General features: G+C 40.5%; 1 protein-coding gene across 1 annotated transcript; it reads right to left on the bottom strand.

Annotated features, from left to right (window-relative positions):
* Positions 1-5,921: 5,921 nt before the first annotated feature.
* Positions 5,922-10,834, bottom strand: cacul1 (CDK2 associated cullin domain 1). Its single transcript, XM_080536587.1, has 8 exons — positions 10,479-10,834; positions 10,084-10,210; positions 9,275-9,377; positions 9,074-9,169; positions 7,716-7,818; positions 7,466-7,555; positions 6,988-7,126; positions 5,922-6,585 (listed from the first exon to the last, which is right to left on the bottom strand). Exons 1-8 carry the CDS (start codon positions 10,762-10,764, stop codon positions 6,519-6,521), a joined length of 1,011 nt encoding a protein of 336 aa, XP_080392713.1. The 5' UTR covers positions 10,765-10,834; the 3' UTR covers positions 5,922-6,518.
* Between the last annotated feature and the right edge of the window lie 2,707 nt (positions 10,835-13,541).

Genomic DNA, 13,541 nt, shown 5'->3' with positions numbered 1-13,541 from the left:
TGCTTTTGTTTTTGTTTATTTGGTTGTCAATTAGGCTGCTGAGGGTGAAGGTATGGTCTGTTGTACGACACATTGGTAAAAAGCCAATTTGGGATTTGCTTAGGACATTGTTTTCAGTGAAGAAGTATGGGAGTCTGTGGTTGAAGATCATACAGAGGATTCAAGGTTGCTGTTGACAGATCCCACAGTAGTTATTTGGGTCAAATTTGTCTCCACTTTTGTGGAGCGGCATTATCAGTCCTTGGTTCCAAATATTGGGGAAGATCCCAGAGCTAAGAACAATGTTGAAGAGTTTTAATATAGCCAATTGGAATTTGTGAATTTTATCATTTCATTTAGGATGCCGTCAACACCACAGGCCTTCTTGGTTTCAAGTGATTTTTTCCCCCCCTGTACTTCTTTTAGTGTCATTTGGGAGTCTAGTGGGTTCTGGTAGTCATTTATGATTGACTCTAAACTTTGTAGTTTATCTTGTATGCGTTTTTGCTGTTTATTCATCCCATCATTCAGACATTGGAGAAGTAGTTTATCCATATTTCTCCATTTTGGATGGGTCGATCGATCGATCTATCTATCTATCTACCGATGACATTATAACACACTATCTATATAACCTTCTATCTTTCCAACCTTATATCTATCTAACCTTTCAACTCCCTAGCATCATCCTTTCTTTCTTTCACCAGTCACTGATCCATCCATCTCCAGAAACATCCTATTGAAAATACATTTTATTTGCTGAATGAAATTTGCTGAAAGAGGAGACAAAAATGTCAAAACATCCTCAAAACAAACGACAACTGAAGGTGTCTGCAGTACAGGCCAGACAGAGCATCACTAGAGAAGGCGGACAGCATCTGGTGGGATCAATAGGTCGCAGACTTCTGCCAGTTAATGCATGCAACGGATTGTCAACCAAATAATAAACATGAATGCTTCATTTGGACATTTGATAAATGGTAAATGGACTGCACTTATATAGCGCCTTATTCCAAAGCGCTTTACAACGGCCTCTCATTCACACACACATTCACACACCAATGGCGGGAAGCTACCATGCAAGGCGCCAGTCCACTCATTGGGAGCAATTTGAGGTTCAGTGTCTTGCCCAAGGACACTTCGACATGTGGCCTGCTGGGGCTCGAACCGCCGATCTGCCAACCTTGCGATCATAAGACGCCGGCTCTACCTCCTGCGCCACAGCCGCCCCATGTTATTGCATGCAACGGATTGTCAACCAAATAATAAACATGAATGCTTCATTTGGACATTTGATAAATCACTTTTGGGTACCCAATAGGGGGGGGGGGGGCCTATGCATAACAAGTGTTGTCATTTCTGAGGGGTGAAACCAATATGAATACAAATACAATCCAATAAAAACGAATGCTAAGTTACTTTAGCCCCATAGTAATTGTAAATCAAACCTTTGGAGTGTGGGAGGCAAAAGAAGGAAAATGCTTCACTGTCCCATTATTCTTGGCTCCAGACAAATATTACTTTCATGCTTGGATCTCACATGACACTGACTGCTCTCAGTGCATTTAACAGTTATTCTCCCCATCGTGCTGCACAGCCTTTAAACAGATTGTTTGAAACCAGCTATGGGTTGGTATTGAATCCAGAAACAGGATAGGGTACACAGATGCTACTGACACTCAAATAAGTGCAATTAAGAGAGGCAGCAATGCCCTTCCAACAGACCTGCAGCTGCAGCTGTTGTGTACATGAATCCTTTGCAAACAGCCTCCAAGCCCCCTAAGTCATATCTAATTATAGTAAGGGCTCAGTTTACATGAAAAAAATCATGAAAAGCAAGAACCCCCCTCTCCCCCCCCCCCGCCTGCATCGCCTGTGTGCTATATTTATACTAACAAGGATTTGATCACCTAGACCTGTTCTAGTAAATCTAGTGACTTTTAATAGACTTATTTGCAATTTGAAGGGGACACTGACTGACGTTGTCAGACCCCTAACAGATTGGAAATAAATGGACTGAAGTCAGCACATGAAGTCAGTCAGGTTCAAGACAGAATTAATCAAACTGACAAACACAAATTTTCTTCCAGAATAAAAACAAATTAGACGCTCATACTCACCCAATAAAGTAACGTCCCTGTGACACTTGCAGAGTATACATAAATCTTATGTGGTTGATGATGCATGAACCCAAATGACGATCAATAAGGATAGCATTATAAACAACAGGTAACAGGGTAGGGTGGGGGGGGGGGTGTTTTACCTTCAAATACACCCAGCTGGCTCCGTTCAGAGCTGACAACCTTGGAGCGCACCTATGATCCCGGTCCTCCGGAGGTGGACACCTGGGAAATGAAGGCCACAGGCAGCTTCCCAGGCTTCCTACTCTCTTGTAGAATTAACCTTGGAGTTTACAGGGAAATATGGAGGCAAGTAGCTAGGGCAACCGGTCACCCGTTAAAGTAGTAACATTTGTCAGCGCACTAGTCGCGAGTTATTTTGGGGTGGCACTGAACCATGTGTCTGGGTGGCGTCCCACCTCATTGGACAGGGGGTGGATGAGCTGTAAAGGGATTCCTCCTTCAGTAAGAGCACCTACGATAGTCTGTCAAAAGACCCACCACTCTACAGAATTAGATGCCCCTTGTTGAGCCTCAGACACACTAATGTTACCACAGCAGATTACTAGTGTGAGAAACGAGTGTACTCAGGGGACTTAAGTTGAAAAGGGGCCTGGACTGGAAATACCAACAGTAGAATTGTAAACACTGACTTCTTCTTAATATTCATATAATACATTTTTAAAAAGTGGGCATGATTGCAAAGTCTCAACAAGACACAAGGGCATACTGCTGAGTTTCAGTTGGTAGGGCATGGCGCTGACAACTCTTAGGTTGTGGGTTCGATTCCCACTGGGACCATATATACTGAAAATGTATGCACTCACTGCAATGGAGGTCGCTTTGGATAAAAGCGTCAGCTAAATGGCATATATTATGGTCAAACTGGACATGCAGGAAGTTACCTCTAGAATAGTTAGCGTGTTAAGTGTCTTGTGTTGAGGGTTTTACATTTACCTGTGGATTTGGATGCCTGTGTGTGAAAAGCCTTTATTAATCAAAGCACTGTGTTACATGAGAAATGAAACTACTGTGCTCAATGTTTCCTGCTTATTGGGCAGCAGGTAGCCTACAGGTTAGAGAGTCCGGCCAGCTATCAGAAAGTCACTGGTTCAATCCCCGCCTCAGGAGGGAGCCGGATCTGAGCGGGTGACTGGAGGGTTGCTGGCATCATATCAAAAAGATAATGCCCCCTCAGGAACCAATAAAGTAGCCCCGCGGTGGCGCAGCGGTCTAAGCATTAGCCTCTAGTGCAAGCTGCCCACCGGGGACTGGGATCGAATCCCGGTCTCGCCAGACCCGGATATGGCCGAGGCACACAGGGAGCGGCATATTGAGCGGCCGCTCCAGAGGACGGTATAGGACTATTTCCGGACAAGGATCCGTCCCGCAACAGCGGTGCCGGAATAACGGTGCTGGGCTCGAGGAGCCAGTCAGCTAGTCTGCCTGGCGATCTCCTCTGGGGCTGCCGGCCACGGGGTCGTGCGGCGGATCCTACGCAATAGGCAGGGGATAATTGGATGCTAGGTTGGGTTCAATTGGATACCAAATTGGGTGAAAAAGGGATAAAATCAAAAAAAAATATATATATAATTCACTGGTTCAATCCCCGCCTCAGGAGGGAGACGGATCTGAGCGGGTGACTGGAGGGTTGCTGGCATCATATCTAAAAGATAATTCCCCCTCAGGAACCAATAAAGTATACATTATTATTACTGTTGTAGTTACTCCTCCCTCACAAGGCCCCATGTGTGCCACCCTAACCCACAGTAACGCCAGGTAATGTCATTTTCAGAATTTGTTTATTAGAACAATGTAAAACTGTACATAAGACAATGTGTAAGCCACCTCCGACATCCCCAGAAGAAATCAATAAATCACAATCAAGTCGCAAGTGAGCATCATATTACACTTTAAACAGTGCAAATAGCTGTATTAAATATTTCCATTCACCCTACACATGTAACAAAGATGGCTCTGTGACAATAACACTGGTCACCATGCTGTGATAAAATGTTAACATCATCAGGGCAACTTGAGAGAACACATTGATCAGTTGACCTTCATTCACATGTACATCATTATCATATTACCAAACTTGCACATCTTCATGAAAAAAAAGATCAGCAGCAACATGGGTGAAATGTATTATAAAACAATACCATCATTTCACAATGCAACTGTGTATCATCTTTGGCATGCTCGGGAAACAATCTGGTTCAACAACATAGTGAAGAGCAAAAGTTGCAGAAAACAATATAGTCATTTTAAAAAGTTGTAATAGTCGATTTACAAGTGAAACATTTTTTAAAGAATTAATCAAATTAAAGTCTACACATTTGTACTCAATTTTCAGCTCCAAGAGTCTAACTAAACCCTAGTTAGATCCCATTTGTGCATTTGTATTTCACAAAAGTGAAAATGTAGCAACATGTTGTGTACACAATGTGTACAACAACAGAGGGGGAAGAATCTAGCAGCTGTCAAGAGTCATAATTAGGGATGGGAATTGATAAGTTGTTATTGATACCGATTCCATTATCGATTCCATATAAATTGTGGAAAAAAAGTAGGCCTACACATGTTTTCAGCGTCAAAACGCAGCTGTTTTATTATCTCGAGTCTCTGAACACAGTGTATAATATCTGAACATAACATTTGAACATAAATAAAATGAGTTTGAGCAGCTGGCTGCTGAAAACTGTCAGTGTTTTCTTCTTATGCAGTTAGCATCTGTTGACAAGCATCAACGGTTGTGCTATAGGCAGCAAGCACATCAAAAGACGAAGCTTAATAATAAACACATATTCGTAAATACATTCGTAAATACACTCTGGAAATCTGCTCTGGTTTCAACGCTCAACCATCGTTTAGCTGGCGGCCAACAATTTTACGCTATCGTGTTAATATTAACGTTAGCTAGCTTTCTGTTGCTAACTTTAGTGATGTTGACAGTAAATTGAAAAATGTACGTTAAATGAACGTTAATTCATCCCATATATAAACAGGATTATTACCTGTTTTGTTACACGTAGATGAATGTTACAGTGATGGGTTTGAAGACAAAACAGGCTGAATGCAAGAAAATTGTCAGACCTGATTCCTTGGAGATTACGCTCTCCCCTTGGTGAAGGACTGAAAGTCAGAATAGCGCCACAAAACCAACCAGTGGCCAAGAATATATTACACCCGTACTAATACGGACTGCCATTTGATGCCATGACTTGATATCTATGGTTCAGACGCTCTGACAACTGTCAGCGCACATGCAAAACATGCCGACATCAATAAGAGAATCGATACCCTCGGATGTTACTGATACCGATGTATCGAAAAATGTGTTACCGGTTCTCAATTAGAACCGGTTCTGGTCGATTCCCATCCCTAGTCATAATCTAAGTAATCAGAGATCAGGCTGGTGCAGTTTAGAGATGAGGATTAGCACTGCTGTAGTCAACCTGTAATTAATGTCCTACTGTTAGTGGTAATAACTTGAAAATCCCAACAAAGCAAAGCTGAAGGCACACTTTAATGAAGGAAACACAAATAGATCCATTTGAACACATACATACTGTAGCATCTCAGTGATAAATACCAAATACTGACAGCATCATGATAAATGCACTGTGCTTTTCAGAGAAGGCCAAAGCCCTATTCGCACGGGACTAGTATTATCTGGGGACCTCTTATAATTTAGAAACTACCCCCCCCCCACGTTTGTGTTTCGTGTGGCGCATTCGCACGGGATAAGCCAAGTCTGTGTTTAACTCAGATTTACTGACATTATCCCCTGGATGTGATGACATGATGGCTCTGTGTAACATCCGCTTTATGAACAACAAGCGCAATGGCTGCTAAGAAGATGAACATGATTGGACGTGCGAAGAGACACGCGGTTTAATAATCATTTTAAAAAGCCTCCATTCGCCCGTTCAATGTAGTCGGGGTGGCCTTGTTTTCTTTCCTTTTCCTCTCTGTGGCCACTCCAGGGCTCCATAGTTCTCGAACACGTGGCAGAAAAAAGGGGTGAAGAAATCCCAAATAACAGACATGGCCGATTCGCATGGGATTAAGAACGCAGACAACCCCAGCAATTATTACAAATGACCAGAGGTCCCCAGATAATACTAGCCCTGTGCCAATAGGGCTAAAGAAAGCTGTGCACGACGACTCTGTGGAACGCCCGGGTCCTTACCCCTCTCTCCCTCCCCCACAGAATCTGTGGCACAAATGATACACCACACCAGCAAGCCAGAGCACCAAATTAGCGTGTGATTAATATGATGGCTTCAACACCAGTCGGGGCTTGGTAGAAAAAAGAGAACCCATGTGACAGGGTGGTGGTGAAAGGGGAAACGAGTCGGGAATCGGGGAAATTACAAAAAAAAGTGTTGTTTTTTTACGTTTTCTGGGGGGTTTTCAAGGCGGGAGATCACAAGTGATCACAGCGATCTCCTCACTGGCCCTCTTGCGAGATTGGTCACCTCTGCAAAACAAAAGGACCCTTTGATCAGAAACCTGGGCTTCAGTCCCATTCTCTATCCTTCCTCCCAGTGCATGCCCTCCTCGACTCCCACTCACTCGTGCATCTAAAAGCATTGGATTGGTTTAAGCATGGGCTAGAATGTGTGCTGTTGTAAAAGTTGAACCACTATCATAGTAATATAGCACATATTGAATAACATGAAAAATACATATTAATAATAATATATAGTACTCGATCATATTTGATTTTAGGATGCTGGTTAATTCTGTTCTTCCGCCAATATTGCTTCATCTCTGCCACGTGACAGTCAACTTAACATGTTGATAAACATAATTATGTGCCAACAGATCACATGACTGTACATACAGTACATACAGATTCGGTCAACCTCAGAAATCTCACCTGGGAAAGCCGTTTTTGGATAGTTCCATCTGTAGCTTCTGGTCATAAGCTGCATAGTCAGAGAGCTGAGACTCCAGTGCCGGGGGGTTCATTTGGGGAATGAATCTAGAGAAGAGATCTGGGGCTAACTGTGCCCACTCTGAAACAGACAGAAAACAGCGATTAACAGACACTTAATTGCACGACCCAAACCAACTTGGTGGCCAATTAAAATGACCCGTCTTCGTCATTTGAACTGAACTGACTGGCACTACAGTGGCTGAGCCAATACTTCTACATGGACGTTGTTACGTGGATGTCATTCTCGGAAGCAGCTTGTACTATGAAAGCACTTTTCACGTTTTTTTTCTCTGCTGTTTTGTGTTGTATTTGTTGCTATTGTTTGTATCGTGTTTGATTTGTGATAAAATGTTAATAATAATTTTAAAAATGATCACAAAAAAGAAACATGAGCAGCAGACAAAATGCCATGGCTTACCTGGCTGGAGACTATAAAGGCCTTTAACCACACTAGCCATGGTTGAAGGTCTGACTTGAAAAGACATGGAATGGGCTTCGATGAGAAGAGCTGAGAGAGAAAAATGTGAAAACACAGAACCAGAATATCAACAGCACAACTTTGCAAGATTCACAAGCCTTATGTCATGACAAAGACTTTTTTGAAAAAAAAGAGAATCGTTTTGATTTCAATGCTTCAAAGAGCTACGAAGGTATACCACTATACTCACGTAGCAATGTTTTCACGTGTTTTTCTGCAACATGGTGCGTGAATAGCTTCATAAGATCATCTCTCAGGTCTCTGTTAAGCTTTGTTTCAATGTAGAACTTACTCTGAAAACATAGAATGGAGAAGAAAAACTAACTGATTGTAAAGATAACAAATCTATTGTAGGGATGCGAGTAGGGTGTTTTATGGCAAATGTATTCCATATCTAACAATGAAAGGCAGGAAAGAGACATCAATGTTAGCGTCATAGCATTTTTCAAGATAAAGGAATGAATTGACACCAAAACTGTTCATATCTCTCACCTTTGTATTAAGAGGAACCTCAGCACAGACACATCACATACACATGCATACAGACTCACATATTATCACTTTCATTGCTGCTATATTTATAATATGTATCTGTCTATGTTCCACCCTATTGCTACACTTATATTGACTAATTATTATTGATTGTATTTAGTACTTTACTGTCTTTATTACTTTACTGTGCCTTATTGGCTGTTGTGCTATGTTATTATACTCAGAGGACACTGCATGGTTGAGAGGTTGCTCGTTCAAGCATTTCACTGTGCCGATACCATCTGTATCCTGTGAATGATGAATAAACATTGACTTGATTTTGATTTGTAAAGTACCGTATATCTAATAAATAATATGCCACAATATGCCATGATAGGCAATAGAGCGGAAAGACAACTTACTGACTAACAAAGATTGCAAAACCACATGAACTTCATGGACTCAATTGAATTTATTGAGTGACTTGAAGATATTTTAGGAGTGGCATAGCAAAGGAACTTAGAACTTCAGCGGTCTCGGTCGAAGTATTTAAAAAACAGCTCAAGACTGTCCTGTAGAGACAGGCTTTTGGCTAACCCCAAAAGAAGCCTGTCTTTCTGTGTCCTGATATTATTTGTTGTACACTTGTTATTGGTTTCTTGTTTTTATTTTCACTTGTTAACCTATTTCTTTTAACCTGCTATTACTTTTGCTCTTTAATTATGTTTTTATAGCCTATGTAAAGCACTTGAGCTTGTGACCGCTGGTCTGTGATAGGTGCTATATAAATAAACGTTACTTACTTACTTACTAAAGGGTTAGGGTTATCAACTCAAGACATTTCAGCGTTACATTTTTATTCATTTGTAAACATTTCTAAAGCATAATTTTTCTTTGACATTATGCAGTATTTTGTGTCGATCAGTGACAGACTTAACACCTTTAGAAACAAAGTTAGTTGTGACACAACTAAATGTGATGTGTCCAAGGCCTGAGCAGATCAGCTGCCCACACAAAACGTTAATCATTTCAGAGTTCTAATCATAAGCATATGGATCTCTTCACACGAATACATACCATGTAGACGAATACAGGAACTATGCATTGAAGGGCAGCAGTATATCGGGTCAGGGCATGGTCAAAATTCTCAACGAAATTCTCAGGTGCACTGGTCTGATAAAAGAAATCAAATGATTTAGTAGTTTAGGTATCATACTTAACAGGTATTTTGATTAATTACTGTGAACTTATTGATGGATGGACCTAGTTTGTTCTTACTTGTAAATCAGAGGATATCTGCTGTAGATAGGTAGTTATCTTCAACATCAAGTCTTTGTAGAGCAGCTCTGAGTGTTGCTGACAGACACATTTGTACACGTAACTGAAATTGTAAAAAAGCAAAACAAACCATTTAGATCCTACGGCATCACAAGTAACAACACAATATTCAAGGAAGTAAGAGTCATGCATCATTTTGTAATACAGCTACAAACAAATACAACTCTCTCAATCAATTTATTCTTACACTCCTTTCCCTGTATACATCAACTATGAATGAATGAATGAATGGTCTTTATTGTCATTGATATAGTACAGGTACCATACAACGAAATTTGGGAGGGGGGGCTCCCCTGGTGTTAGGAAAAAAAAACTAAAAACAAGAAGGGAAAAGAGCTGGTTTACATAAATAAAGGCTATGTACACTATCCACTATACTATACTATACAAATAAAACACTGTGCTGTACTCTATGCTATGCTATACCTATCCTAACATTTCCTATCTCTGAAAGTAGCCCTGTGCCCTGAAACAGACAAGCCCAAATGGCCCATAGAGCAGAAGCCTATCTCCTGTTTCTGTAGCGTGAGGCAGCTTGATGTACCAAGTACCAAACCTGGACTTGATGCCAGTATGTCACAGTCACCTTACCCCCTAATCCATCTCCTTCATGCTGAGGGCCAAGCTGAGAGGCATCAGCCCCATCTTTGATATGACTCAGCTGGGGCCCGGGGGGGATCCAACCATTCAACCAACCGTGACCATCTCAGGGTAGGCAGCACTCTTAACCACAACCATTGAAGTCTCACCTATACGTCTGTTCATATGATATGGAGATGTAGTCCACAGGGTTTTGTTTCAGCAGGTGTTCAATGGCTTTCTCCAGGTTTGGCCAGTATGTGTGTCTATAGTCCTCTTCGGTCATTGCGTTAATTACTGAACAATGATAAAAAGAAGACATAGTTAGTTATCATCATGCAACCATGTGACATATGACACTGACAATAATGATTCCTCCAAGTCAAAGGTCCAACCCTTGTAGGAGGTTTACTCCACTGAGGTGGGCAGATCAAACAAAGGAGGAGGAACAGCAATTGCTATAATCTAGTCACCTGATGTGACTAACCCCAACTAAAGACTATCTTCCATGTGAAAATAACATAGCAACAAGCTTTAGCCACCTTACATTTCTCTAAAAACTTACGAAACTTTGAGGATGAGTTCAGAGCAAATGACCCTGCTGCAAGAGGAGCTGAAGGAGCAGTGTTGTCAGTCTCTGGATCCACGACCTTTGAACACACCTTTACCACGTGGGTTCCCTTGTCCTGTGTACCCAGCACAGGTGTGCCAGGTAAGGAGAGGTAGACAGGTGAGGGCTGAGGTGCATATGAGGGCTGGGTGGGTCCATGCTGCCCACTGCTGTCACGGTAGTTATTATGATTGTGATCATCATCATTCACCTCTAAACCATCTTCCTCCATGTCCTCCATCAATACAGTGTTACAAGTTGTTTTCGATAGAAAGAAAGTGTTTATAAATGTGAAAACAAAACAAAAACAAACCCAGTCCTTCTGGATTCTGATCAGCTGTTGGCTTCGAATCAGCTGTTTTGCGACACTGACTTCGCGACAGTGGTTGACGTAAGTCAGTATCAGTCTCAAAGGGGGCATAGGGGCAATGTAGTTTTTTGTATAATCAGATCATTTGTTTGTCAAACGAACTACAGAAGAAGACTGAACCCCCTAACCCCTATTTTGTCAAATGATTGGAGCTTCGTTCACTTCCTATCGTAGAACCAGGTACGAGGAGGAAGAAGGGCTTTGATAGTCACCAGTTGTTTTCACATATTATTTGTTTATTTACATTATCTGTTTTCTATCGTTGGTAAATATGTAAATACTTAAATACATTTGATTTAATTTTTAAAATAGTATATTAACATTGAAGTTAACTGCAGATTATTAATTAGTAATCTCTGAGTATTGGAGAAGGGGTAGGATTAAATAAGCTTATGCTTCTTCCTACTCCTTTTCGGACATGTAAAGTTAATAGTGTTTTGTTTTTTTCTTGTTTTTGTTTTGTTTTGTTTTTTGTTGTTATAACTATTTCTTTTTTCACATGTTCGAAATAAAGCTTTCATTCATTCATTCATTCAACCGGCACGGTTCTTTGCCGGTGTGAAAGCCCTAACAGACAATCCTCATTCAATCCATGTTCTACCAGTCACTGTTTAAAACACACCTATGCCCCCCCCACATCATCTGATTAGCAGACACTTACCTACATCACTGTTTAAAACACACCTCTGCCCCCCCCCACATCATCTGATCAGCAGACACTTACCTACATCACTGTTTAAAACACACCTATGCCCCCCACATCATCTGATCAGCACTGACACTTACCTACAGTGAACTGAACTTGCATTTCACATCGGAACATCATGTATCCATACAACTAACATATAAGTAATGGATGCATAATGCAAGGTAGAAAAGGCATGTTTTTCATTCAATGCTGATCTCATGGGAGACAGAACATTGTAACAATAAGGGGCTTTACACAACTTGCTGTGCCTTTGGAAAGTATTCAGCCCCTTCACTTTTTCCACATTTTGTTGTAAGTATAAACTCAATTTAAAATGGATTTAATTAAAAAATAATTTGCCATCAATCAACCCAGAATGCCAAAGCAAAAACAAGTGTTTTTGAAATGTCTGTAAATTGATTCAAATTGAAATACAGAAATACCTCATGTAGCCTACGTACGTATTCAGACGCTTTGCTATGACACTCTTAACATTAGCTAAAATGCAAGAATGTCGTCATCAACAAATCACTGAATAAGTTGAATTGATTCCATCTTAATTCAAGGATAGTAGTTAATTTCATTTTGGAATGAATGTTTTTATAGGGTCTCTGATTTGCATAGGAATCAATTACACTGTGTAGATTAGGATGTCACTACCAACTCAGCAAATGTTATAGTTTTCTCTTGATCCTGACAAACTCCTCAGTCTCTGCCAGTGACAAATATACCCATAACTTGATGCAGCTACCACTCTTCTTCACACGAGAGATGGTGCAGAAACTGCATTGCATGTGCTGGATTGGCACTAGTTTAATGCTTTGTAGTGAAACCAAATAAACACATTTCCAGCCACTTGCTTTGCTGTATCACATTTTTGCACAATTATGGATATGAGATTATTTTTCCATTAAGGGATTATTTTTGGTCACTTGGTTATAGACCAATTTTGTAGAGTGACTGTGCTTTTTCTTCTCAGCCATTCAACTTTGTAGATTTGTGTAAGTCTCCCCAGGCCTCAGGGTCACATTCCTGAGCAGTTTTGTTCCTCTCCATTTTCTCAATTTATAACGACAACCTGATCCACACAGTGTGTAATTGATTCCTATGGACCCTTCTTATAGACCCTATAAAACCAAATATATTAATTCCAAAATTACATGAACGATTATCCTTGCATTAAGATGGACTTGATGGACAAAAAACACGTTTTCACTTTGTCAATCTGGGGTATTGTGTGTGGATTGATGGCGAATTATTTTAATTTAATTTAATTAATACATTTTAAATGGAGTCTATAACACAATGAAATGTGGAAAACATGAAGGGGTCTGAATACTTTCCAAAGGCACTGTATGTATTACCAGGCCAGCCCAGTACAGCTAAGCTTGGTTCAACTTTGTAATGTAAATTAGTGTTCAGAATGTCTCATTCTGATATCTAGTTATAATCTAGATCTATATCTCTATTAAGTTACAAAAATGGTTTGAGATGCAATTTGGCTCAAACCAGATTTGTCATCAAACACTCAACAGGTCTGCTGAATCTAAACAGACGTCCAGCAGTTTCCCAGGACAGTAGAGCTCTAGAGAGATTAGCCTGCTGAAATCAGTCACACTCTAACCAGCTTTCAAAAGTAACAAACACACCACAATTTCAAAAGAAGAAAACAGTGCTGTACGCTCCAATGAAAGCTTATTGAAGAGTTATAAGGCTTTATGTTTGAACACAATGTAACTTTTTCAATTTCATTTGGAAGACCGTCACCTACTCTTTGTCTTACATGTTACAAAGTACAAAAATAATACAAGCTTGACCATAAAAAGTAGCTGCCAAATATAAGGAAAAGAATGCCATTGACTGACTTGACAAAGCTTTTTGAAGATTCAATGGAAAATCTATATTTGGGTGTGTGGGGTGGGGACATTTTCTACACATGCACGCAAAAGTGTGTTTCACA

The sequence above is a fragment of the Nansenia antarctica genome (genome assembly GCF_963989245.1).
Source record: "Nansenia antarctica genome assembly, chromosome: 1".
In the NCBI taxonomy this organism is placed as follows: domain Eukaryota; kingdom Metazoa; phylum Chordata; class Actinopteri; order Argentiniformes; family Microstomatidae; genus Nansenia; species Nansenia antarctica.
Note: the sequence above shows the minus strand (reverse complement) of the source record. Positions and strands in the feature narration are given on the sequence as shown.